At 37.0% G+C, this 27,219-nt stretch overlaps 1 protein-coding gene across 3 annotated transcripts in view; it reads right to left on the minus strand.

Moving 5' to 3' along the window:
* The window catches only part of LOC306845837 (capping protein, Arp2/3 and myosin-I linker protein 3-like), a 50,600-nt gene that overhangs the window by 19,447 nt on the left and 3,934 nt on the right, over positions 1-27,219 (minus strand). For all 3 annotated transcript variants that reach the window (XM_079378817.1, XM_079378816.1, XM_079378815.1), the window contains exons 2-16: positions 26,089-26,183; positions 15,680-15,730; positions 15,518-15,577; positions 15,285-15,406; positions 13,812-13,906; positions 12,050-12,120; positions 11,831-11,904; positions 9,466-9,541; positions 8,430-8,518; positions 8,107-8,201; positions 7,372-7,458; positions 5,194-5,303; positions 4,386-4,463; positions 4,058-4,134; positions 419-523 (exon numbers count right to left, since the gene is read on the minus strand). In XM_079378817.1, coding sequence (XP_079234943.1) covers positions 419-523; positions 4,058-4,134; positions 4,386-4,463; positions 5,194-5,303; positions 7,372-7,458; positions 8,107-8,201; positions 8,430-8,518; positions 9,466-9,541; positions 11,831-11,904; positions 12,050-12,120; positions 13,812-13,906; positions 15,285-15,406; positions 15,518-15,577; positions 15,680-15,730; positions 26,089-26,183 — 1,285 coding nt within the window. The remainder of the gene's footprint in view (positions 1-418; positions 524-4,057; positions 4,135-4,385; positions 4,464-5,193; positions 5,304-7,371; positions 7,459-8,106; positions 8,202-8,429; positions 8,519-9,465; positions 9,542-11,830; positions 11,905-12,049; positions 12,121-13,811; positions 13,907-15,284; positions 15,407-15,517; positions 15,578-15,679; positions 15,731-26,088; positions 26,184-27,219) is intronic.

The following is a 27,219-nucleotide window of genomic DNA, read 5'->3' on the forward strand; positions in this document are numbered from 1 at the left end:
TATTACATTAATAAAATATGCTTACCTTTAAAAATTTACAAAATGAATCCACATGTTCAAATTGATTTCACTGCTGCCTACATGCTGAGATGAAAACGGTGCATTTTTGAAAACTGCACTGATAACTAATGATTTTTGTACTGAAAGAGATCGTTCCTGGGAAGGTGACCTGGGTTATCTTGTTCCATACAAGTCTAAAAACAGCTTAAACCAGCCTAATGTAGTTAGCTTATCTCCTAGAAATTTGAAAAGCTGGTTTGTTGGATTTGGAGAGGTTTTGAGAAATTGTGAATTGGTCAGACTAGGAGACCAGCTGGCTAACCAGCTAGGTCATGCTGGGAAACCAACTAAGCCAGATTAAACTAGCTAAACCTGGGTTAAGCGCAGCATGAAAAGCCAAAACAGTGACTGGACTCACCTCAGCACGTCGGGAGGCATCTTCATAGATGCCAGACTGATGTGAGTGAGGCTGAATGCTGAACTGAAAAACTGACGAAATGAAGGAAGTGTCTCTCTCACTTTCCTAAAAGCATGACAGAAAAGAAGGAGAGACTTTTATCCATAACACATCATACCACACTTCACAAAGCCCTGAGCAATACGGCAGAACAAGGGCTCAAAAGAATACCCTCTGGCTAATTAGAAACGCTCTGGTTTGTAACTCTATTACGTGTTAAACATTTTAACAACGTTCAACATTTTAACCAGCTGTCATTGGACCAAACAAACAATTATTTGGGTGGGACACAACTAGATGGGGAAAATGAGAAAAACAGAGAGAGAGAGAGAGAGAGAGAGAGAGAGAGAGAGAGTGTGTCAGTGAGGGATACTACGGGGCTAAAAACATGACAGTTCATGATAACACTTTTGCGTTTGACAGTGACATTATCATTTAAGAGAGAGAGAGGGAAAAATGTGAGGTGTAAATGTGTTAACAAGAGCAGAGAGTGTTAAGGGAACATTCCTATTTAATATTCATGAGCTCTCTGTCTTATCAGCTCGAACAGATTTACATTGCTGCCTTCACATGGCACTAGCGTAGCCAGATTTACTCAAACACACATGCCCACACACCTCTTACGGAGGTGCCCATGTGTGCGGTGGTTCTGTGTTTGGGTGTGCATGTTTCTGAGTGCTTACGTTCACAAGAGTGGGAGTTTGTGAAAGGATGAAATTAGCACTAGGAAAAAGAGACCATGCTTGCTATAGTATACTAACTCAGTACTCTATAATACTGCTGCAGTGTCTACTATGCATACTGAGCACAATATGCAATGAGTGACTACATTTGCCAAAATTAGAAGGCCCAGAGAGATAATTATAAAGAGAATGTATATGTATATGTATATAAGTGTTCACATCAATGCACAATAACGTTCTGTTGTTTATAAGAGTGCTACAGTTAAAAATGCTAGAGAAAAAATGTTCTAAAAGTGATTCCAACAATATTGTTCCTGTGTGACATGAATGATGCCAAACGATTCCAGTAATATTGTTTCTTGTTAATAGCCCTTTATACAACACAGTACGCTGGTGGCATCTGAAATTACACACTTCTCAACTAGATAGTAGGTGAAAAACAGTATGTGACGAGAATTATTTCCAAATTCTAGGGTAACGGTACACGTATTTGTACCGAAAATGTTCAGTATGGGTCTTTCGGTTCGGTATGCATGTGCGTACCAAACAAATACTTTGTTTTAACCACTGCACGAGTGGTTATTTTTTTTCCCCTGCTGTACCGAAACCATACCGAACCTTGATGTCAAAACTGAGGTACGTACCGAACCATCATGTTTGTGTACTGTTACACCCCTACCAAATTCACAGTAAAAAAGAGTAGACAAAAAGCACCTGGATGACCTACTATTTCCGGCATGATTCTTAAGTGTGCATCCAATGGACACTTTACTGTCCCATGAGGCCACGGGAGAGGATTTATGAAAGGCAGTGACGTGATGCAACTGATGCTAGTAGGTCACATGACAGTAACCACATAGTGAATGTAGTACGTTCAGATTACATTCATACTACATAATAGAACATACAATTTTGGGAACGCAGGGTAATTACTTATTCAAAAAAGCAAGAGTATGCAATTTCAGACACTGTATAGAATAATGTATCCCACAATGCAATGTATTTGACTTTAACTTCCATTTTCTGTTAGATGAATGAACTGGAATTAATAAAAAAAACTGTAATGTTTATCCGTTCTTGACTCAATATTTGAGTCATACATTTTCACACAAAACTGGATTAATAAAAGAAAGTTATGAGGTCATGTGACAATGCAGCATACTCCATAAGGCTTTCTGTTACACTATCTATTTTCAACAAATATTACATAAACAATATTGCACTACTACACATCATTCAGGATGTAGTAATCTAGTACTTCAATCCCAACACAGCCAAAACGCAAGACTATTTCAATCTTCAGACACCCAATCATTTTCAAAAACATATCCCTCTGCAAATTCAAACCCAATTAAGAAAAAACACATTTGCAGGAGGTGCAAAATATGAAGAAACCGTCCAATTTGAACAATAAGTTCAGCTAAAATTAGCCTCATTTTTCAGAGAGTTTCTCATAATGCCGTTAACGTGCCGAGAGGGGAGATGGAATTGCTGTTCGGATTCAGAGGGAGTCAGGCAGGAAGATGGATCATTGTATTTCTGTATCTCCTCAGCCTACAGCTTCTTCTCGCATGCAGGCACGTGCACATTTACTTGCAAAATCACAGACTTCTGTTGTAAAGCTAATTAGAATTACTAGATTGTTGGTAGAATAAAAAAACATTGTTTACTTAATTTACAAGCTGTTTTTCCAAATGCTTGATTTTTTTAGACCACTTTTGGAAACAATTTTGTCACACAAAAACATGTTTTCTTCTGATGCTGTTATAGTGGCTTTATTACCATCTGTGGAGCATGCAGGTCTATCAGCTCTATCTGATCACTCATGTCCCAGTTTAACTCATATTGCATCTCTGCAGGCACTCTTCCCTGCTGGGAAACCCATTTAAAACCAGCCTCTGATGAGAGTTTGAATCCAGCTGGAAAGCCAATCTTTTATGGTTACTAACAAGTCCAAGCTGGTCTAGATGGTTGATCAGAAAAAGTATGAGCAGACTTGATGTTGATCTGTTATCTAGTCCAAGCTGGTAAGATCTTATTTTAGTATCAGAGATATTATAGTTTTTATTATTTTATTTTTTTATTAATTTCTTTATTTACATTTTCTGTTTTCATTTTAATTTTAGTTAAAGTTGTAGTAATTTTATACTGTTTATGTCATTTATATTAGCGTTTGCTTTTAATTTTTTATTTTTTAGTCTTAGTTATTTAAGTACATAAAATTAAGCAAAATGAAATTAATACTGCCTTGGCAACTTACTGAATAAAAATTATTTGTAATATTTTATTTTATTTCAGTTTAAGTTTATTGTATTAAATTATTTTCAGTAACAAAAATGTTTTAATGACTTTAGGTTTAGCTAACTATAATACTGTGCTTTTGTTTTGTACTTTTTTTGTATCCAGTTACAAAAATTATTACAAAAATTATTTTTCTTGTTTTAAGCATAAACCTCACTAATTATTATTGACTGATTTATCCAAAATAATGTATTTGCATTTGCCATAAGAAAACTAAACTTAATAGAAAGACATATTATCTGAAAATAAGTTTTAATATTTGCAGTAATAAACTTGCATCTCAAGTATATTTCTTGTTTTAATGATGTTTTGATATATTTACTGAAAAACGAGACAAAATGCTGATTACATTTTCTTCCATGCAAGAACCGTGGGCATTTTAAGCTGGCATAGCTTCGATTTTATATACAGTAGCACTTTCCTGTAGATTCTACTTTTTAACCTTAAACTCATTTAAAAGCTGTAGAAAAGTGCTTCCTGAGGAACTGACTGAGATGAGTCAAACTGACTCGTGATGATGTGCTTGGTTGAAGCAGGCAAGTTTAGCTCACCTGTGAGGCTGACTCAAACGTGATAGATTATCATGCGAGGGCTGGCGGGTGGCAGTTTAGCTCACCTGTGAGAGAAGGAGTTTTTGGACAGGTTCAAGTAGGAGAGATCGGCACAGCAGCCCCGCAGCAGAGCTCCAAATAACTGAGAGGAAATGGAAAGAGGACAAAAAAACAGAGGAAAAAAAATAGACAGGGAAGGACAGTGGCAGCAAAAGAATGACGAACATTAGTATAATTCTGCAATTAAGGACCATTAAATATGACAGAAATATCAATACGAAATCAGAGACAAATTGTTGTTTTGCATCCTGGGTGCAATGACATAAATCATGACGAGTAAAAAGCAGTTTGGCAATAACAAATTCAGAAGGATGAGACACACTGTCAACTCACAGAGTCTACGGTACAGTCAGTGCCTGACAGGTCCAAATGCACCAGGCAGTTCGGCTGTGCCAAGAACAGGTACAGATTCTGCAATGAGGAAGTGTATTGAGGCTGTTAATAGCAGTGTGCATGTGTGTAGTGTGTATTGTGTACCTGTCTCTGTACTTGTGAGTTATTTTCAGCATCTGTGTGTTGGTCCTCACAAAGACAGCAAAACCCAAAAAACTTTGTGAGAAGCTACCTAATGGTCCCAATGATGAAGACAAAGTTTTATAATCTGAATACATAATCTAGATAATCTAAATACATGTATTTTAATGTAAAAAAAAAAAATTATTATATATATAGATATTTACATATTTACATATTTTTGTGTGAATTTATATATATATATATATATTATAAATTATGTAAAATTGACACAAATATATGTAAATATATAAATATCTACATTTAATGCTGTAATTCAACTCTAAGCACCACAACACTACTTTTTCCACTTATATAACATATGGTGTTATATAATTTATGGCATTTTCAATTTGTTATTTTTATCGGAGCTTATTTTATATGTTCAAATGTAGTTTAATACAAATCGCTAAATATTCAGATACATATTGGCCCCAATGTACCTACTTTTTTAGTAAATTGTTGTGTAAGTTTAACCAGTTTGATTTACGAGTAGCTTGTAACTAGAAATGTAAGCTTATTCATTGCTTCCCAAATACTGCGCTAACCATAACACCACTACTTTAACTTTAGTAAATGCAATGAACAGAATACTAGAAGTAAAAATGAGATAAAAACAGGTTCTAACCGTTGCATCTTCTCCAGACAGAATGCCTGGGTTCTTACTCAGGTCCAGATGAAGAAGAGAGTTGGAGTAGTCATCACTGGAGCACAGGGCCTGAGAAAGAGATGTGACGCCTGGGAAGAAACACAAATAAAGACTGAATCACACAGTAAATCTAAAGTCCACCAGAGAAAATCTATTCTATTTTGCATGTTCTATAATCACAAACTGAATTATCTGCATAGCAATTTGAGTGAAACTGAAGAAAAATCAGAATGTCTCTGATGTTTGCAGCACATGGTATGTCCTTTTACTTTCATGACTTCCACAAGTTTGTTTAAAACCTGATAAGCGTGTTCTCCAGCATGATAAAACAAGTATCTTGAGCAATTATGCTGGCAAAATCATCTGATTGAACGAAGGAGTTTGCATGATCAGTGTCACAAATTTGGTTAATGTTGACATTTCTTCAAATCCCTACCATTTCTTTGAATTTCCAGGTTTCGATTAGATTTGAATCCCAGATTTCAGACATTTGGACTGCACTGTATGTGACCACTAAACCACAACAACACACACTATGCTCTGTAAGCAGAGTGTATTTTCATTTTGTTTTTGTATACATGAAGAAAATGCTGGTGATTGCCTTTTGTAGCGTCAGACAAAAAGACAACTCAACTAACTCTGTTAGGTGGCAGCTTGCCAGTGAACTCTGCCAGTACACTTTCTCACCAGGGAGTAAGAAAAAATATCCCATTGCGCTCTCTAAAAGGAGGAATTTACTCATCAAAATGTTAACCACCACAACCTTTCATGATCCAGTAGTCATTGGTTTTGCTTTTATATTTTCTGTAGTTCATTTTTTGATGTGTAAATTCTGTTTTTACTGCTGATAGGATGCTGATTTTACTTCAAAGTTCACTATAAATCCCAACCGGATGTGGCAGATGCCAAAATGAAACATCTCAGTTTGAAATGAGTTGTATTCTCTCATGGCACAAGTTCATCTAAGTTCTGTATTCAAATTTAAAACTTCTGCGATGAAGTTGTCACAAATCAGATTACAAATAAAGATTAATGATGGGAGCTATTTCAAGTGGATGTTGATTCATGGCACGTGTTAGAAGGCTATCCATCTATCCACTCAGTTTAAAACTGTATTGATTGAAAGAGAAAACCAGAGATTTAGCAGACCCTGGAAGCAGCCAAGGATGCTGGTAATTGAGTCTGGGCTCTCTAAGAGAAGACTGGCTCTTTGGTCATGACTCTGAAGCTCTAAAGTCAGATGCAACTAATCCATCGATAATCTTACTGATTTAACAGAGAACAAGAAGCTGATTCTATATCAGTGGAGTGAGAATCGTTATTTTACAGCCTGAAACACTACACTGAGATTGTGTAACAGGGTAAGCAGGATAGATCTGCTATGATAGACTGTGGTTTACTTTATTTTGCATCAAGTTCATGAGTGTGTGATTAATGGGAAAAATGAAAAAAAATAAAGTTTATATTTGAGTTTATTTTATATTTTAACAAGTTATTGTGAGTACACAAACAAACCCTCTTTTATTGAGTACTCAATAAAAATACAATAATATTAATAAATATAATAATAATAATAAGTATAAAAATACAAGTGTATGTGTGTGTATATATAATTAAATAATATTTTATTATTTTATATAATGTATACATATTAATATTTCACAAATAAATATTAATATTTGTTTAATATTACATATACATATATATAATTTTACTTTGTTTATTTGTAACTATAAATAGTATTGTTATATTATTATTATTATATATTAATATAATTAATTATAATATAATATATTAATAAATTAATCTCTCTCCCTCTCTCTCTATATAAATATATATATAATTTCAATATATTCATATTTGGCTAATTATACATACAAAAATGTACCTATTGTTATACTTAAAAAATTATTATATATTTTAAATATGTCTAGAAAGTTAGTGTAGTTGGCATCTACCAGAAAGGACTAATTGAACACAAGATCTCACATGAACCTTATAGGCTTTTGTTTAATGCAAGATCTCACATGAACCTTATAGGCTTTTGTTTAATGCTTGTTCAGACCTCTATAGTGAATAGTAATTGTGGGATAGTTGTTATAGACTTAACCAGCAGAGGGCACTAAACCTCTAGGGACACATAGCTTCTGCACACACCCTTTGAAGACAGCGACGTCTTGGAGAGGTTCAGTAGACGCAAGCCTTTACTGAGCCGACACACCTGCTGGATAAGGTTAGACACCCCTGTAAGGAAATATATATTCACAAACATTAGATCAGTCACAGACCAATTTACACACTGCATTTGATCACACACCTTCAGGCAAACACTGACATTGTTGTAGTTACGTTCACACATGCACACTTGTGATGTGATCAGCACTGACATGTGTCAGGCATGATAGCAGTCTGACAATCTGACACTGATGCATATAGAGGACACAATGTATCAGTGTTGGAGAAGCTGCTTTGAAACTGTAGTTATTGACACCACAAGCTACTTTCAAGAAGTAGCTAATTATACTGAAGCTACATAAAGGGGAACTATCATTTCTGAGAATATATAGATTGTCATGCTATTAATATGCAGTTAAGATGGTAGCGTTACTTTTACTGTACAGCATATTCACAACTACACAAAAACACACACATTAGAAAAAGCAGAGCACACACACATCTCAAAGAACCCATTTTCAAATCAGCAACAGATACAGCACAATAAGTCAGCAAAGCAGAGTCAAGAAAGAACAAAAAAAAACACCCACTCAGAGACAGAAATAGCAGATGCACATGCTGATACAGAGAGTGTAAAAACAGACAAAGGCAGGTAAATAGACAGACTGGAGGGGAGAGAGAGGTATAGCAGAAAAAAAGAGACTTTGATGCATGTACCTTGGTTGTCCAGTGTATTGTGGGCCAAGTTAATGGAGTGTATGACTGATGCTGGGTTTTCTGACAGGGCAGTGGCCATTTTCTGTGGGAAATCTCTAAATGACAGAAAGAAAGTGAGTAGAAACGGAACCGCAATACAAAGTACTGCACTCTGGGACAGACATGAAATACGGAGGCAAGGATGTGGCAGGGGAATAAGACTGGGAACGGCATAAACGGAAAAATGACAGTGACAGAACAAGAAATGAACTATAAGATGAAAAGAAAGAGAGTAATGAGTGATGAATAACAGAAAGAGAGCAATAGAGAGATTTATAACTTACGCTTTAAGGCCCACATTTTCCAGCGTGAGCTCCTCTAGACTGCTGGATTTACTGACAGTGTGCAGAATCTGTTCTACGACCTCTGAACTCTGTGGGAAAAAAGAGAGAAGCGTTAGAACTCAATTCAGTAATATCATGCATATGGACACAGATTTTCGGCAGGAATATTTACACTATCAGTCAAAGGTTTAGAATGGTGACAAATTTATATGATGAAAAAAAAATGCACAATTTAAAATAACTGTTTTCTATTTTATAAATGTAATTTATTCCTGTGATGGCAAAATTCCATTTTCAGCAGACATTGCTCCAGTCTTCAGTGTCGCATGATCCTTCAGAAATCATTATAATATGCGGATTTGCTACAGTTATCGCTTATTATTCGTGTTCGATTATTAATATTGGTTATTAATACCTGTTTTTGATGTTCAATATTTTTGTGCAAACTGTCATACACTTTTTCAGTGTTCTTTGATGAACAGAAAGTTCAAAAGGACATTTATTTGAAATATTATATTTTCTAAACGTACATTCTAAATGTCTTTACACTCACTTTTGATTCATTTAATGCACCATTGCTGAATAAAAGCATTAATTTATTATTTTTTAAAATCTTACTTACTCCAAACCTTTGAACGATAGTGTATCATGGTTTCCACAAAATTGATGATAATAATAAGAGATGATTCTTGAGCACTTGTAATGATATTTCACAATATTAAGTTTTTACTGTATTATTCATCAAACAAATGCAGCCTTGGTGAGCAAAATTACCTTCTTTTAAAAACATGAAAAACCCTAATTATTCCAGACTTTTGACCGGTAATGGTACTGAATATTCATATACCAAGGTATGATAACATTGTCACTTCAAAGAATATGATCATATTACTATCAAATTAGTTTCCAAAACAGCATGTAGATCCAACCCTGATAATAGCACAGTACTATTTTGTACACAAAACAAACAAAAACAGAAAAACAAAACAGGACTCTGACACAGTGGAAATTGTGAAGGTCATAAAAAGATATTTACAATGCGCAAGTCTTTGCAATAAAGTTTGGTGAACCATGAGTTATACGCCATGGCCGCCACAATCACTGCAAGGTCCCTGTGACAAAAAGAGACACAGAAGAGCAAAATCAAAACAAATTGTCTCAGTGAAGTGCTGCAACAACCAGAGGCGTTCTCACTTTCCTCATGCAAGCCCTCATAAGATTGCAAGCTCTCCTCAAGACTAAAATAGAGATGTTATTATTCAAGAAAAATGAAAGATTCGGCAATAAATGCTCCTTGAGAGGAAAGCCAGGAGAGGAAAGGAAGGGGACAGGGGACAGTGTGGATCGATGGGAAAACTGATGCCAGGTCAGTGAATTACTCAGTGCAATGTGTCTATGATACAGCTTTTAAAGTTGGCCCTGAGCCTAAAATCTTTTTACCTATAGCCAGGGAACTTAGAAAAAGAATGCGAGGGAAAGAAATGCAAAAGGGTTTCTCCTGTTGAGTACGGCTGATGGCTGTGTTTTCATTTGCAGCTTCGTCATTCCTCGGTTTGGATGCTGTAGGCAGTGTGTACTCAGCTGTTCTCTCCTTCTAAATGAGAGTTTCTCTGCCTCACCCGCTCATCTCTCTCCCTCTAGATGTTCTAATGGAACAAAGCTTAAAAATCAATGGCATAACATACTCAAGTCAGATGCAGATGCAGCATCGAGATAGTAGTGTAAGTGTGCCTGTTGTTGATACAGTGAGAAACAAAAGAACGGCAGTTGGATTGCTCTGCAGTATCAAGGCTTATTTGCTGATTTACTGTCTAAAATGTTCTCTTTTGCAAATACTTGAAAGGCAATACAAATAAACTCTTCCCTTACTGCATAGAAATATGCCAGTGACCACACTTGCATGAATATTATTTTCTGTTGAAAATCCAACTGTAGATGGCATATGGAATATGGTTGCTGGACTAGTTTGAGCTGGTCATTAACTAATCCAAGATGGTCATTAGCTGGAAGCTGCAAGCTGGTAGAATATCTTGGAACAGCAACAAACCACTACCAGCTGGTCATGCCAGTTTAATGTGGTTTTCGGTGCATTTTAGTTGGTGATCCAACTAATTACCTGCTTGCACCAGCTAAAGAACTGATATTATATTATATTATTTTCTTTAGTAAGCACAGTAGTTTAATCACATCATTAATCCTCACCAGCACACAAAAGCGCTTTGAATGGCAAAATCCACTCTAAATAATATGTAAATCAATCTGAAGCAATTTATAAATAATTCATTAGATCATTTATAATTGATAAATAATTTATTTTTCACAATATATATAAAAGCAATTTATAAATAATTCATTAGATAATTTATAATTGATAATTTATTTTTCACAATATATATAATTTATATATAATAATACATATCATTTCATGCAGACATGAAAAAACAGCAGATTTTATGAAGAAAAAATATGTCATCTGCCTTAAGATTTCTAGAAATTGTTATAATGGCTTAATCAACTTGTTAAAATGTTTGCATGATGCATTTGAAATATGGCAAATTCCAACTATAAATTTCACATGCATGCATGTGGTCAATGATGGAACTCCAAAGCCTTTGCTAAATTACACCAATCATCTCAATAAAACCACTCAAAACTGTATATCTGAAATGACAAGCACTTTGTCTTGTCAGGCAAAAGTTCTTTTTAAAATTCAAAAATGATCTTTAAGTGGCCGCACTCCCATTAGAGTTTCATCATGTGACTGCCGAAAAAAAAAAAAAATTCTGCAGATAACTGGAACTGCCCTCGGGCAAAGTGCTCAATTATCATTTCTCCGAGTCAGAGTATAAATTTTAAGTGCATTTCCTTCTTTATGTGTTAAAGGCGGTAGGGTCGTGCAGCTGAGCATGCAGCGTTGACGTAAATTTTCACAGGTCATATATATACATGTAATCCTGTTTCAACAGGAAGAGAGTCGAGAACCAGCCTTCAGACTTCAAACACACCAACATCAGCAGAAAATACAGAATCTGATCTGGAATCAGTTAAGGAAGCTGACACCCATTGGACAGATGTAAAAAGACACAGCATGACTCAAACCGGGCAGGAAGTCAGCAGGGACGCCACAGGAAAGAGGCAAAATATATTATTACTGTGGCAATTCAGCACACATTCAAAGCAGTGGCTTACATCAGATTGCCTGTGTCATTGAAATCCCTGTCAATACGAAGCAATTAATGAAGCAAAGAGTTATTTATCATTAGATTAATCCTTCCAAAATGAAATAGCTTTTAAACCACCAATCTATTGGAGGTAGAGATAGCAATGGAAGTGGTGGCTAGCAATTAGAGGTTGCAGATACAAGACATGAATATTAAGATGAGATGTAAACTAATGGCTACCCGCTTTCCAGGTGACTGAAGTCCAGCAGGTTAAACTCCCTGTTGTCCTGCGAATGATAGATGGTATCCACATCCTGAAAGCGCAAAAGAGATAGAGACAGAGAGAGACTCAAAAAGAGGAAGAAAACATATTTAGAGTGCAATAAAAGCAGTGACACATACAGAAAATGGCCTCTTCTCTTGCGGAGGATATTTTTGTGGTCAATAGGAAGCCCTTACCCACTGCACTTCCTCTTTACAGGTAATGCCATTGTAATCGCACAGAGCTGCATATGTCTCAGAAAAGCCCCCTGAAATGGGAAAAAGAGAATGATAATGTGCCTAACAATGAAAAACTGTCCTATCTACGCTCATACACAAAGATTTTTCAATGATTGTTAGAGCACTTAAAACCAAGAACTCTCTTCTTATGGAGATTTATTTTTCTCTGTACAGTATAGTGTTCTTAAGTTGGCTATACCATTATGTTTATATTCTTAATGTCATATTAGAAGTTCTTCAATGATTTCTGGATTCTTGAAAACATCAGTAAATACATTTATTTCTAAATATTAAAGAATAAAAAAGTTACTGTTGGATCTTAAAGGAATAGTCTCCCAAAAATTGCTGACAAGTTACTCCCCTCAGGCCATCAAGGATGTGGATGAGTTTGTTTCTTCATCTCAAGCAATTTGGAAAATGTAGCATTTCATCACTTGCTCACCAATGTATCCTTTGCAGTGAATGGGTGCCGCCAGAATTAGAGTCCAAACAGCTAATAAAAACATCACACAAATCCAGAAGTAATCAACACAACTCTAGTCCATCAATTAATGCATTGTGAAGTAAAAAGCTGCGTGTTTGTAATAAACAAATCCATTAGTCAGGTGTTTTAACTTCTGGCCAAAATACTAGGCCTTAATCTATACTTCCTCCAGTGAAAAAGTCAGTGAAAAAAATCAAAGTCTGTTTTGGAGTGTTGATATGGATTATTTTGTTTATTACAGTTAATTGATGAACTGGAGCAGTGTCAATTATGTGGGTTTTTGTGATGTTTTTATCAGCTGTTTGGACTCTAATTCTGACGGCACCCATTCATGCAGAGGATCCATAGGTGAGCAAGTGATGTAATGCTACATTTCTCCAAATCTGCTCCAATGAAGAAACAAACTCATCTACATCTTGGATAGCCTTAGGGTGAGTAAACTGTCAGCAAATTATAATTTTTGGGTGAACTATTCCTTTAAAACTCTAAAATTTTGTTCTCAACTCTAATCCTGAGGACCCACTGCTTTGCACATTCTGTATGTCTTCTTTATGTCTTAACACACCTGATTCACATCATCAGCTGTCATTAGGAGAGAGACAGATGTTTTTGATTAGATAGTTTTTGATTGGATAACACACATGGACCAGAGTCAGATTCTTTCCACCATTTACACAGACAATATGACATCTATTTTAATAATAACTGCCAGGAAGTAGGGGTATTTACAGTATGTGCTGTCTTCCAAAAACAAAAAGAGATTTAAAGTGTTCTCCTATTGCATCAAGACCGTGAAACAAGACTGTTTTGTTTCTCATCTTCAAGCATATAAAACAAGGGCATTGAGTAATTTGCATAGTCTTTCTTATACTCACCATCACTGGTTGCTATTATGATTTTATTTGACTTTTATCATTCTTACTTGATCTTTTGTATTGTTCTTTTTGCTGTTTTCTTAATTTATGTATTTGGCACAGTGCATTTATTCTGTTCTTCACTGTCTACAGCTGCAGCTGGCAAAACAAATATTGTTATATAATTTGTCATGAATAGCAAAGCGCACCAAAACCAAGTTGATGGCATAAATGAAGTGCATGCATTCAAAATATTCTATAAGACGACGGCAGTGGTGTGAGGGGAAGAAAAGAGATTAGAGAGATTAATATCTGGTGTATAATAAAAATATTTATGAGACTGTGTGGATGCATGAACTATATGTACTTATATTTCTCTCACCACATGCCCTTTGCGTCTCCTCCGAACTCTCAGAGCTGGGAGAAAATTTCCGATTTCCGTCAGTAACATCTCCATCTGCGTGAAAGATGGAGGGACTGAAAAAGAAGAGGGAGGGGGAGAGGGGGATTCACAATGCATCAGAATCTCAGTTATTCTGACCCAGCATGTGGACACCTGGCCAAAGAGCTGAAACAGGAAAGAGAGCGAGAGAGTTGAACACAGAGACAGAAAAAGAGTGTTATTATGCATTGCACTAATCTCCTCCTGTCTGAATATGAGAAAATCTCTCAATTAACTGCTCAGCAGTACCTCACACCCCTGCTGCTCTAGCAGATACCGACTCCTATAGGCAGCATTATGGATTCGCTAAAAAAAACTACATTAGCACTACGAGATACAGTGCAAAGGCGATAGAAATCAGATTTGTGTCTCTGTTCGGATAGTGTGAGCAAATATAGACTGCAACAGGGCTAGTCTCTGCTTCAGACGTCGTATTTGCTGGCCGTCCGAGGCATATTTCACATCTCGATCTGGCGAGCTTTAATATGATTGGCTGTTTTTTATACAGTTTCTGAAAATCAGGGCACATAGGTTTTTTTTAGTATACCTGTGAACAAAGATCTGTTTTAATGGGGGGGGGGGGGGGGGGGGGGGGTAATTTTTCAGGTTAATGGGAAATCTTCAGCATTAGTTAGATATCCACAAGAAAACCTGCAGTGTAATATAGGAAATATAGCAAATTTTAGCAGCACTTTATGAACTTAAATGAACAGTTCACCTAGTTGTTCCAAACCTTTATGAATTTCTTTCAGCTTGTGAACACAAAAGAAGACATTTAAAAAATGTTGAAAGCCAAATAGTTAACGGTAGCCATTGACTTCCATAGTATGGAAAAAATCCTATGTTACCATTACCCATTTTCTTCAAAATATCTTGTTGTGTGCAGAAGAAGAAAGAAACTCTACAGGTTTGGGACAAGTGCAGGGTAAAATTATGACAGGATTTTAATTTTTGGGTGAACAATTCCTTTAATATCTATTAATTACCAAATAAATGCAGCATATCATATACTGATAAATGGGAGTATTATGATTTTATGCATATTATGTGAGGTTTCTTTACAAAAGTAAACATTTTGTAATGGTTAAAGAAAAAATTGCTTGTCTTTGCTTGTCTTTTATAATATAATATAAGTACTTATTTTTGGATTTTAAACATTTATACTCAAACTGCTATACAATTACTTCAGTAATTCTTTCAACAACAGCCTATTATGGTATAATCTATTTTAAACAAATATGCCCCTAAATGCAATTCAAAAAACAAAGCTTTTTGTGTCAGTCAGACGGTTTAATCTTGTCTGAGTTGGCGGTTCTTCACCAGAATAAGCTGCAATGTGGACCATTATGCTGTTCAGTCAAAGTCTGGCTCTGCGGGACCACGGTGAACCTGTGGGGTTCTTGGGACACTTACGTGTAGATGGAGTTGTTGAAGATCCGAGAGAGAGCAAAGTGGATGTGGCTAATCAGCTGATCCAGGTGGTCATTAGACTGTAGCCTCAGGGAATATGTGGACTTTTCTGTTTCTATGACAACCTGTGAAGGAAAGAACACGCTTTAGTGAAACAAAACAACGGAGAGAACAAGTGAGAGGAAAATCTGGCCACAAAAGCTAAAAAACTGGAGCTCTGTAAACGCTTTTCCTACTTGATTATCCGGGTGGGTGTTCATTGCCCGAATCTCCAGGAAGTTGAACGTTTGTTCCACCTGAGGTGAAAATGAGCATCTTGCTGCATAAGTCATGCTAAACCAGATTACTGCAGTGCTTCGAGACGGAGCAGACAGGTGGTGCGTAATTGCCTACCGTACCTTGGTTGGTATCTTGGGGGCCATGAGGTACAGCCGCCATGTTGCCAAAACCTGAGAGATAAAAGAGAGGATGAAAGCTCAATAAATAAAGTGCAAGATTAAGTAAAAAGAGCTAGACAATGTTCGAAGAAATGATGGTTTATGTTTCTCTGGAGAACAGCCTGTTCAACTGAATCTAATGGACAGCAGACATTATATAAGTCATGAGTAACTTTAACATTACAGCATTTTGTCTTCTGAACTCTATACTCATAAAGATACAGTACAACTGGGCTCTTGTTTGTTGAAATGTGAATTATGCAGCACAAATGTATTTGTATCCTATAAAGCCTACTGTATCATATTTGACATGCTAATTGTTAAGGTATACCACGATGAAAACATGCCTTCTGCTGTCTGATGGATAGTTTACCATTTTTTTTAACAAGTAAAATGCCACTTTTAGGTCATGGTACACATTTTTGCTATTCAATTTTTACTGATTTTTATAAAGTGAACATAAGAATAACTTTTATATTATTAGTAATATTTTAAGATAAGCACTTACTGGACTAAAACAACTTAGGTTTAAAATTAAAGAGCTTTGGTAATAAACCTAACCATTTAATTATCAATTTAAATTTCATTTATATGGATCTCATACTCACAAACTCATCAATCTTGGTTATTAGAAGGGGGCGATTGACTAATACTCTAGAAGGCCTGTACCTACTTTGCTCATTCTAGAACATATTATTTAGTCCCCATAGATCTGAGCACACTCTATTAAGGTAAAACTATATCTAACCAGAGGTCATTACCATTACCATAGAACCAAGTTGACCAACTTAACTTACTCTAATGATAACAATACTCTAATGATAACAATCATGCCATGGTTTCCGTGTATACTTAGTTAGAATAATTTTACAATAGTCATTGGTTGAGGCTGAACTCTATTTAAATTTGTCACAAACAACAACAACCCTGTTGCTCTAAAGGAAAATCCATTATTAGCTTCTACAGTCTAAGTATACATGACTAGCGCCGATGTGTTAGCCAGAGCTCTACAACATCAGTCAGTGTGCTCCTCTGCTCCACCTAAGCTGCATTTTAGTCCGTTACTAACATGTCTGTAGATTTGTGGTGTTCTTCTTCTTGCAACATTAAATACTCAGATCAAGACAAACATCTTCCAAATGGAGACAGGAATGAACCATTAGAATTTGCATTGATCAAGGCCTATAGGTGAAGAGTTTACACCGTTTGGGAATAGATGGTGATTTGCATGGAATACACTGGGAAAGGACACACCCACTACAATAAGCAAAACATCTCTAGGATCTTTATTATCTTTTAGTTTACTTCTTGTAAGATTGTACCAGCTGCACTGAGACATTTCAAATGATACCAAACATGACTGTAAATATCACTTGCATTCATGTAGAATATTATATTTTGAACTGAGCGAAGGGAAGAGAATTGAAGAAAAAGAACAAATGCTTTCCTGCATTTTTTCTCAGTGAGATGTGAAAACAGATGCCTGCATTTTAATACACTGTGTTTGTATTGTCTATATCTCAGAAGATCAACGTGTCTGAGGATGTTCTAGTCTTACAGTTCTATAACAAAATTATAGAGAAACTGTGTACACTGGGCACTGCTATGGGTACTGTTGTTTATAGATTTTGCATGTGTACTGAAGTGAGGCGAATGCCGTTACAGACAGATGAGTAGGCGAAGAGAGGAAGGAATAAGGACTTGTGTGATTGTCTGAGGATTACAGAAACATAAAAAAAGGATTGCACTATATTTTGAGAGTGAGTGTGTATATATGTGTGAAATATCATGGTAAGGTCTGGAGAAACCTTGCAATCTCATTCATAATTTACATTCTTCTTTAGCATACTTAATTTAGGCCTTTGTCACCCCCCCCCCCCCCCCCCCCCCACACACACACACACACACACACACATACACACATATCACTCCCTTCCTCATGATCTTAACCAGAGGATTTCAACAAAACAGGTCAAGGCCCACTAGGGGCTGCAGGATGACTTAAAATAATTTAAATCAATATGTTAACAAATTATTTATATTAATGATATATTGTACAGGGGTCATTTGAATGCTCAGTAAACAGTGAGGGCCTTTGAGTTAAAAAGTTTGAAAACTACTGATCTAAACATCAACCGGTTTCCATCTTACTGCCCTTTTTTTCCCTCTCCAACATTCTTCCACTCATCTCGAGATGTTCTTTGTCTGATCTACTATGTATATTCTCAAATCCTCTCTTCAATCAACTCAAAAATTCCTGTTTCCTCTGATTCAGTGCGGCCCCCACAACCTAGGCCCCCTGGTTTCTTCATCCTCCTTCACTCATCTATTCTGTTTCTGCCCTGTCGCTTTCGATTCTTCAAGGCCTCCCCTCCAATGTATTACTAATGGCACCCCACCGAGATGAAGAAACAGAGAGATGGAGATCCCAGATTTTTCCTTAATAAAGACTTTGTATAGGCTTTGATGGTGGGTATTCGTATAGGCAGCTTGGGTTGGATGTTTGAGCGTTTTGTGTAAAGGAAGTTCTCGATGCTTTGTCAGAGTTTACAGAGACACAACCATTGATCGCGAGATGACATTTTAGAGAGTGCACCCCACCTCAAAACTCAATAACGGGTCAGGAAAACTTAGTTATATAAATACGCCCCTCAAGAAAGAGAGATGACATGAGAGAGACAGATAGAGGAAAAGTCAGTTTGGCAACCAGAAAGCGTCGTCTACTCATCAAAGGCTTTACTATCAAAGGAAGCAGACACAAAAGATCGGCACGTAAACAGCCACATTAATTATTAAAGCACGCTGGGATGTTTAGACTTGACCGAGTTTGCATGGATGGATGGAAGTGGGGGGACCCCCCAATTAAGGAACGGATCAGAATACATCAAAGACTACCTAACACATTGCATGGGTGGGGACCGTGGCTGATCGCATGGTAATGAATGCAGCAGTTAAGCTACGACGCGCATTACTCACCCTGCTGTCGAGTGCAGACAGAATACGGCATCCAGCATATAATGATATCAACATTAGTATTCATTATGGGATCCGAGCCCTGTTGAGCAAGCATTTTTGTGAGGAAAACTGCGGAAGACGGGCCCAAGCGAGGTCGGGTTAGTCTGCAACTACTCATCTTCCGAGTAGGGGGTCAGAGGTCAGGCTGTTTGACTGAGACGGCCACCCACCACATCCACTCGTTAAGGTGCGAAAAAACACTTTCATCCTGCGATCGCAGACGTGGAAGGTAGACGGGACGACTTCAGTCCGTGGCTTTCATAGACCATTCGAGCCTGAGGAGATCAGACTGGTTCAACACTTGTACTAAAAATCATCCACCACCTCTCAGTACCGACTTCAAAGAATGAGAGATATGAGGATGTGTGTGTGTGAGGGAGGGGAGGTTTGTGTGTGCAGAAGGGAGAGGGTTTATATTAATCGTACGATGTCAGGGATCTGGCTTGACACTTCAAACACGACCCATAATTCAAAGGGTGTTGGGGACATGTCAACACTGTGCCCAGGAGACTCCAAAAGAGCAGCAGATTGCTCCAAACATGCCCCTGTACATCTCTTCTCAGACACATCACACCGACTTGCTTGCACGCAGGTATCATTGCCTAAGACGGACCCATTTTGGCTGTCAGCTTTTGTAGGTGAGAGGAAGAGCGTGGATGTACTCCCGCGGCAGGTCCGTGTCTTAACTGTCCTGAACTTAAGATACGAAGAGATGAAAGGAATAAAGAGTTAGAAAGGAGGATAGAGAGAAGGACGGATCAGGGCTGAAATGTTCTGTGCTCCAGATTCACTGATGATTAAAAGTCTTGGAATCAAAGCAGATCTGTAACTAAAGCCCAGAGTGAGAGAAAAAGAGTGGAAATAAAAGAGAGATAGAAAGACAAAGACAGAGAGGAGGGGCTAAAATCTTAAGACTGGAGGAAGTATGTTACGTATGTAGTTTTCTACATTGCAAGCCTGTTCTTAATGAGTATTTTTGTTTTATTTTTAGTTGAAGGGTTAGTTCACCCATTCATTTATTATTTACTCACCCTGGTTTTGTTATAATGCCTTACATATTTTCTTTTGGAACACAAAAGGATAATTAAAAAAGACCTGTTTTTGCTCATCCTTATAATGGCAGTGAACCAATATATAGTGACTAATGTCAGGCTTTAAAAAAATACACAAGAGTAACACTGAACAGTCCCACGCACCACGCAGTATATTCCAACAGTCGAGGTGAATTGCTGTGCTAATAGACTTTCATGAACACATGGTTGTGCACGCAAGACCAAAAGCCAAGGTTAGGATTTTTGTTAAATAATACATTTCATTTTAGTTTGTTTTTCATGAAACCCTTGTATAGCCCTAAAGCAAATTTCTCAATTTCTCAAATTTAAGAAGGGATTGGAACAATGCCAAGGTGAGTAAATAATCACTGAATTTTCATTTCATTTTCAACACTTAATATAAGTGTAATCTGACATACTGCACTAACAATACAAGTAGTATAAATAAGTTAAACAAAGTATAAATAAAGTATTTAGTTAAAAATAGCACAAGTAAATTTATCTTATATTAAGAATTTTTTTTTCAAGAAAGCAAAGGTATGTAAGATAATAAGACGTACAACTTGAAATTATTCTTTTAAATAAATAATTATTCACAATAACAAATATGTTAGAGCCAAAATACAGCACCGTTGTGCTACGGGTGTCCCGAGTTCGAATTTTGACTCGAGGACCTTTCCCGATCCCACCCCCCTCTCTCTCCCACTTCGCTTCCTGTCAGCTCTGATCTGTTCTATACATAATAAAAGGCAAAAACGCCAAAAAAAAAATCTTAAAAAAAAAATAAAAAACTCTGGTTAGATATAGTTTTACCTTAATTGGGTGTTTTTTTATTAATTATTAATAAAAAAATTAATCAAAAATAAAAATTGTTTTGTCTGTGTGTGTGTGTGTGTGTGTGTGTATGTGTGTGTGTGTGTGTGTGTGTATGTGTATGTGTATGTGTGTGTGTGTGTAAAGTCTAAATTAAATTTTCATCATCAGATTTCACCATTTTCTCCATGTTTCTTGTAAAAGGAGGCTCTAATATTTAATAAACTGATACTGGTCAGGACTCATCCTCATATAAAATAAAATCAACCGCTTTTAAGCCACTATATCAACATGTCTCTGCATGGGGTGGGGGAATGGATTTTGGCAGCTGAATTGCTTGCCACTGGATTTAGTTCCTCCCATGTTTCTTATACAAGCAGGTTTTAATATTTATCAAACTGATGCTGGTTAAGATTCATCCGCATACTTTCAAGCCACTACAAAAACATCTCATAGCATAGGGTGGTGGAACAGATTCCAGTAGCTGGATTTATTTATTAATTGATTTTGTTATTATTTATTCATTTATTTGCTGCAGTACAAAAATAAATATGGGTTAAAGACAAAATTGACACAGCAGTTTTGCTTGCTACAGTAAGAATCTGTCTCTTGCATCACATCCGTCCAGACTGCAGTGCAATCCCCCATAGTCATTGCCTCTCAACATCTCCACAGGTTATTCTTGTACCGCAGACTTCTCCTTAAGCGCCTCATATGACATTTCTCGTCTTTACCCCGCTACTACTATCATAATGCAGCAGTTGTGCAACCCTAAGATACTTCTTAGACCAGAGCAAGCGCATTACCCTGAGCGGTACACCCATAAACCTGGTTAGTTATTATATTTAAAGATCTAATGTGAACTTATCAGCACATTAAAGGATTACTCTGGGTTAAATACAAACTAAGCTACTAGCTGTAAACAATATATTGACAGTTATGCAGTTATAATGAATGTCTATGGGACAACAAACAACAGCTGCACCATAGACTTCCACTGTACAGTATGTGCATTTCTGCAAATATGATGTTAATGAAGTTCAACTGGTATTTTGGTATACACAGAGATCATAATTCAAATGTAAAAGTTAAGTTTACAAATCATAACATGAATTTTACTTTTAGTCAAAAATGTATATTTTACAATAGTTTTTAATACCATGTTTTTAAAAAAAGAACATAAAGAATAAAGACATAATAAAGTCACAAGATTAAAGTAGTAATATTTAGAAAATAAAGTAAAAATTAAGATTATGACATTAAAGCCATAAGGAAAAATATAAAAGGGGCATTCTTGTAAAATGTTTTAGTGACTTTCTTCATTAAAAGCATAATTATTATTGAAACATTACAACTTTATTCTCAAAATCATAGTTTTTTTTATTATCATTTTAATGTGGCACTAAAACGTTGTAATATTTAGGCTAGGTGCTGTGACTGTTCACTATTTCACAGTTTATATAGTTTATAGTTTTATCATTTTAAAGGCCATTTTAAAACCTTTTTGCAATTGGTTCTGCAGAGTGTCAAATGCACTTTGTCAAGTAAATTCATTAGAGTAAGTAAATTCCATAAAATATAATTAAAATGAGGTCATAAAACTGCCCATTATATAATTAAAATTAAAAATCTAATTATATAAGAATTGATAAGTAGTTTTATATGAATTGCAAGTCACCACCAGCACTGCCAACTACCCAATAACAGTCACACACTTCAAAATCACTCCATCTGAATTTAAGCATGCCATGCATCTAGGAACGTTCTGCATGAGTACGGTCCAGCAGACAGGGTGGTGGTGTGGACAGTCTGGATCTGAGGAAGTTTTCACGTCACTCACTGTGGTGATCACAACCTTTAATTGACCTATTATTCCACAGGAGAGGAAAAACTGAAGCGACAGACCGAGATAAATAATTGAAGGGAAAGAAAAGGCAACATTTGGGGCTTCAAACCAAGCCGCCCACCCCCTCGCTAGCTCTCTCTCCCCATTGCCCCCTCTTGTGAGCCTCTCCCTGGTGTGTTCTTGTTCACCAAGCCCAGCTCTTATCCCATCCCCTCTTTCAACATCACTCCATCGCTCTCTGCTGTGGGTCCACAAAATATTATACTCTGTATGTGTGTGCGCACATAAAACTCTGTGATCTCTAAGTGAACATGAACAAAAAAGTGTATTTGAGAGATATGTTTTAGTGCTGTGCCCCAAGGCTTGAGCTGATGTCTTGCTGAGTGCTCTACACAGCTGTATCGGGGCCAGAGATGTGTGTGTGTGTGTATGGATGGATGGGAAGATGAGGGTGTGTTTGTAAGCTGGTACAGTTGGCATCCCACCACAAACACACACACACACAAAACCCCTGGGGTAAAGGAGGAACGAGTGACAGACCACAAGCAAATAACTCTACACTGGATGTGTGTGTGTGTGTGTGTGTGTGTGTGTGTGTGTGTGTGTGTGTGTGTGTGTGTGTGTGTGTGTGTGTGTGTGTGTGTTTTTGTATACCCCCAAGCTCTCATCATAGTGTCGGACCAACATTGAAATTTGCTTTGCTCTTTGGGCACAATTTCTAACCATCCACAATCACATTAAACTACTGAAAATACACACCTGACATCAATCTGACAGAACAGAGAAGCGAGCCTGAGTAAATAATATAATGTGAAGAACAGAACAATGACAGAGAAAGAAAAAATAGCTGTCTAAGACACAGCGGAGAGGGGGAAGGGTGAAGACGATTCTAATATAAATGGACAGAGTCAGAAAGAGGAAGAGAAACAAAGGCAGATTGGCAGGAGGGGTGAGGTTAAAGTGAAGTGACATACGGCCAAGTATGGTGACCCATACTCGGAATTTGTGCTCTGCATTTAACCCATCCAATGTGCACACACACAGCAGTGAACACATACACGCACTGTGAACACACACCCGGAGCAGTGGGCAGCCATTTATGCTGCGGCACCCGGGGAGCAGTTGGGAGTTCGGTGCTTTGCTCAAGGGCACCTCAGTCGTGGTATTGAGGGTGGAGAGAGCGCTGTACATTCATTCCCCCCACCTACAATCCCTGCCAGCCCGAGACTCAAACCCGCAACCTTTGGATTACGAGTCCGACTCTCTAACCATTAGGCCACGACTTCCCATTAAAGGGATAGTTCACCCAAAAATGAAAATTCAGTCATCATTTACGTAGTCTCTATTCACTTTTAATTAATGGAAAGGAGCAGCAGGAACACTCTGCTAAACTTTTCATTCTGTGTTCCACAGCTTCGAAATGATATGTTGCTGAGTACTGACTGAACTTTCATTTAGGTGAACTTTCCTTTTTCTCCCTTTTAAGTCCTCCTGCAGACACTAATTGTATCACTTCAAGCTTATCTTTGATAATGAAAATGACATACTTAAACATTATAACTCTGTAAATCATTTCTTCATGCTTTATAATGGCTTAAATATATAACTCTACACCCTTACCTCATTTATTATACACGGAACATGAATATGCAAATTAGTCCCCGCCTCCACTCAATCACACCAGCTCAGAATACCTGTTCCACTTTGACTTGGTTAACAGAAGCAATAAACACTATACAATGGCAAGTGGCAATAATGGACTCGTTTAACCATATATGTTTGAACCAAATACTGATTCTGAAGGAGTCATCTACAAGTCAATGTATCAGAATAGTACTGTGTTTTATGTATCATTCGCTATATCATTAGACACATGAGGGTAACTAATATCATTAGCCTCTGGGGTAACTATGTTACTGAACAGCAAATAATGTGTAGCTAACATAACACAAACCGTGTTCCTGTTCGCCATCTCAGAGAGTTACCTTCTGAAAATCAGCAACCTTATTTAGAAATGCTTTGCTAATGATATGAAAAATCCCTTCCCAGTAGACGAGCTTGGTGAAATGTTTGCGACAGTAAAAACAGGGTTGTTTCAAACCACGTTTAGAGACTGTTTTGCTACACTGCAGCTTTAAGAGGAACATGCTGAGCAGTGGTGTTAACCAATTTTGTCTTGAAGCATATTAAAAACACCAGACAAACAGTGTTAAAAATAGATTTTCACCGCAGGGGGTATTTAATAAAATAAAACAAGATCATTTGAATACATTTACATGAAAATACCATTTCAGTTATTCTACTTCAAAATTTCACAGTTAATTCACTGTGTTAGTTTCCAGTTCTTTGTAATTATTTCTGAGATTTAGCAATGTCTGAGTCAAAATTGTTTCGATATCAAGCGTAGAAAAGGAAGCTGTCTCAGGGTTTGTGTCAACAACAGTCCATTGACACTCAGCAGGAAATGAGTTTGATTCCTCACCTCAGTCACCTCCTTCACTCTGTATGTGTGTGTGTGTTTGAAACCAATCTGGATGATTAATTTAGCTTTTGTGGCTCCAAACCCTGGCATTTCAAGTCTCCAGCTGCTTTCAATGGTCTTGAAGTGACTATCACACACACACACACACACACACACACACACCGGCATTCGTATGCCACCTCTTCTCTCACCATCCTCCATCTCATACACACTCCCCATAGAGTCGGTTGGTCCCTCAGACCCACCGAGAGTCAATGGCCGCAGTAATGCTCACAGCTCAGCAGGGGTCCGCTCTCCAACGATTTCTGTTTGTGTGTGCACACCATCACACGTACATTGCTTTTATCATTGATTCCACTGCCCATTCTCCAAATGGACTTGGCAAAAACAACCCAACCAGCAGGCAGTAAACACTGCACACACCATTACAGAGGAGGAAAGGTTAAAGTCTTAGGCTCATTGTTTTTGTTACTGCTGCACAAAATAAAGGCACAGAGTAGATGCACACGTTTACCCAATGCTGATGGGTTTTTAAAGGACTACTTCACTCAAAAAACAAAAAAATGAAAATGAAATTTCAAAACTCATTCTTGTGTTGTTCCAAACCTGGATGACTTTCTTTAGTGGAACACCGTTTCAGAACAGAGACAGAAGCTTTCAGCCAGCAGTAAACACCAGGCTGCTTCAGTTAAGGTCTGAATGAGTCATTCACGAATCAAACTAATTCAGTTTTTGAGTTCAACACACTGACTCAATGATCCAGTCACAACTAACTAGAAGTGAAGATCATCAGTGAAGGACTTTTTTACATTTCTTAAATTGCCTTGCTCTTCAGTCTGTTTATGACTTTGGAAGAAGTAAGACACATCTCTGTGGCTCTTATATGGTGCTTTTGCATTCTTTTTTTGAGCCTTGAAAGCTTCAGGTCTATTTTGTAATTATATGGAAAATAAAGAATTATACTGAAATGTAATATATGACACACTTATAATATATTGCCCTATATCAAGTGTGATATTTCCATATATAATACCTGATAGGTGACATTTTGGAAACAACCTGATGATAAATGACAACACAATTTTAATTTGCGCCAACTACTTTTTAGGACATATGGAGAGTTAACTGCAGTTAAATATGGAAGTTAAAAGCAGTGCCTTACCAGAATCCGATCTTCTGATTTGCCACTCTTGTTCTCTACTTTGATAGCTCTCACCAACTTGATTGATGTCTTGTCGATAACTCGTCTGATGCTCTCTGCAAAATAGAAAGGCGATGCATGAACGGCAGGAGAAGCACTCTATCTATCGCAGACATATTTTCACTGCACGCAGGGTTAGAAAATGACTGCTTTATAACCATATGCTTTATTTTTACACCTTGTCCTCTTGTGTAGGTGGTCTTTTTGCATGCATACTGTACATAGCAACACAAATAAAAGAACTTCAAGATGTGCTTCAAAGCAAAATCAGAAAATAAATGAGATAAGTCATACTTTTTATCTGGCTTCGCACATACTGTATATGACACCTGTGATCTAATTCCTGGAATATGCATTTTACACTTTTACCAAGAGGAAAGACTCAGAGAAGGAATAGAAAGGCAGAGTGAGCAGAAGAAGGAATAACAGAGGAAAGAGAGAGAGGGAGAGAAGGATCAGAGCAAGACAAACAGTTGCAAATGCAGTCGCAATCAACTTTAATCTGTGTAAGACCCAATCACAGGATCCTAGGCTTTCTGACTGACACTAAGAACAGCAAAGGGCCAAACTAGAGCACATGTTTCCATTACAGCGAGTCACGGGGGGATAAATAAATGGGTAAATGGGGTAGGGATATGTAAATGTGCACAAAGAAAGAGCAAAAGAGAAGATGAAAAAAACAAAAAAAAATGGAATAAGTGATGGAGTGAGATTTAGATTAGATGAAAGAAGTGGTGACTGAGAGAAAGAGAGATGGAGAGAGAGACCACACGTTTGTAATTCTGCTCCCCTTTTTATTAGGGGAATCTAAAGGCTGCTGTTTTCTAGCAGCACAGAACGTCTTCAATCACTGTCCTTCATATTGTGGTAGGTGATCTGTCATGCACACTATTTCCCCATTACGAAACCTTTGCTAATGATTATTTTTATATGTAGTCCTATTTTTCATCTTCAATTAATGTTACCATTTTAATGTTTCATTTTTGTTAAATGTGCTTATTGTTCCTTTTTTATTTTACTCTGGACTGTTTACTTTAGCTGATTACATGCCGTTCTGAAATGCTAGATTCAGACCGGTCAAATATTTATCAT

The sequence above is a fragment of the Barbus barbus genome, assembly GCF_936440315.1.
Source record: "Barbus barbus genome assembly, chromosome: 26".
NCBI classification, from domain to species: Eukaryota; Metazoa; Chordata; class Actinopteri; order Cypriniformes; family Cyprinidae; genus Barbus; species Barbus barbus.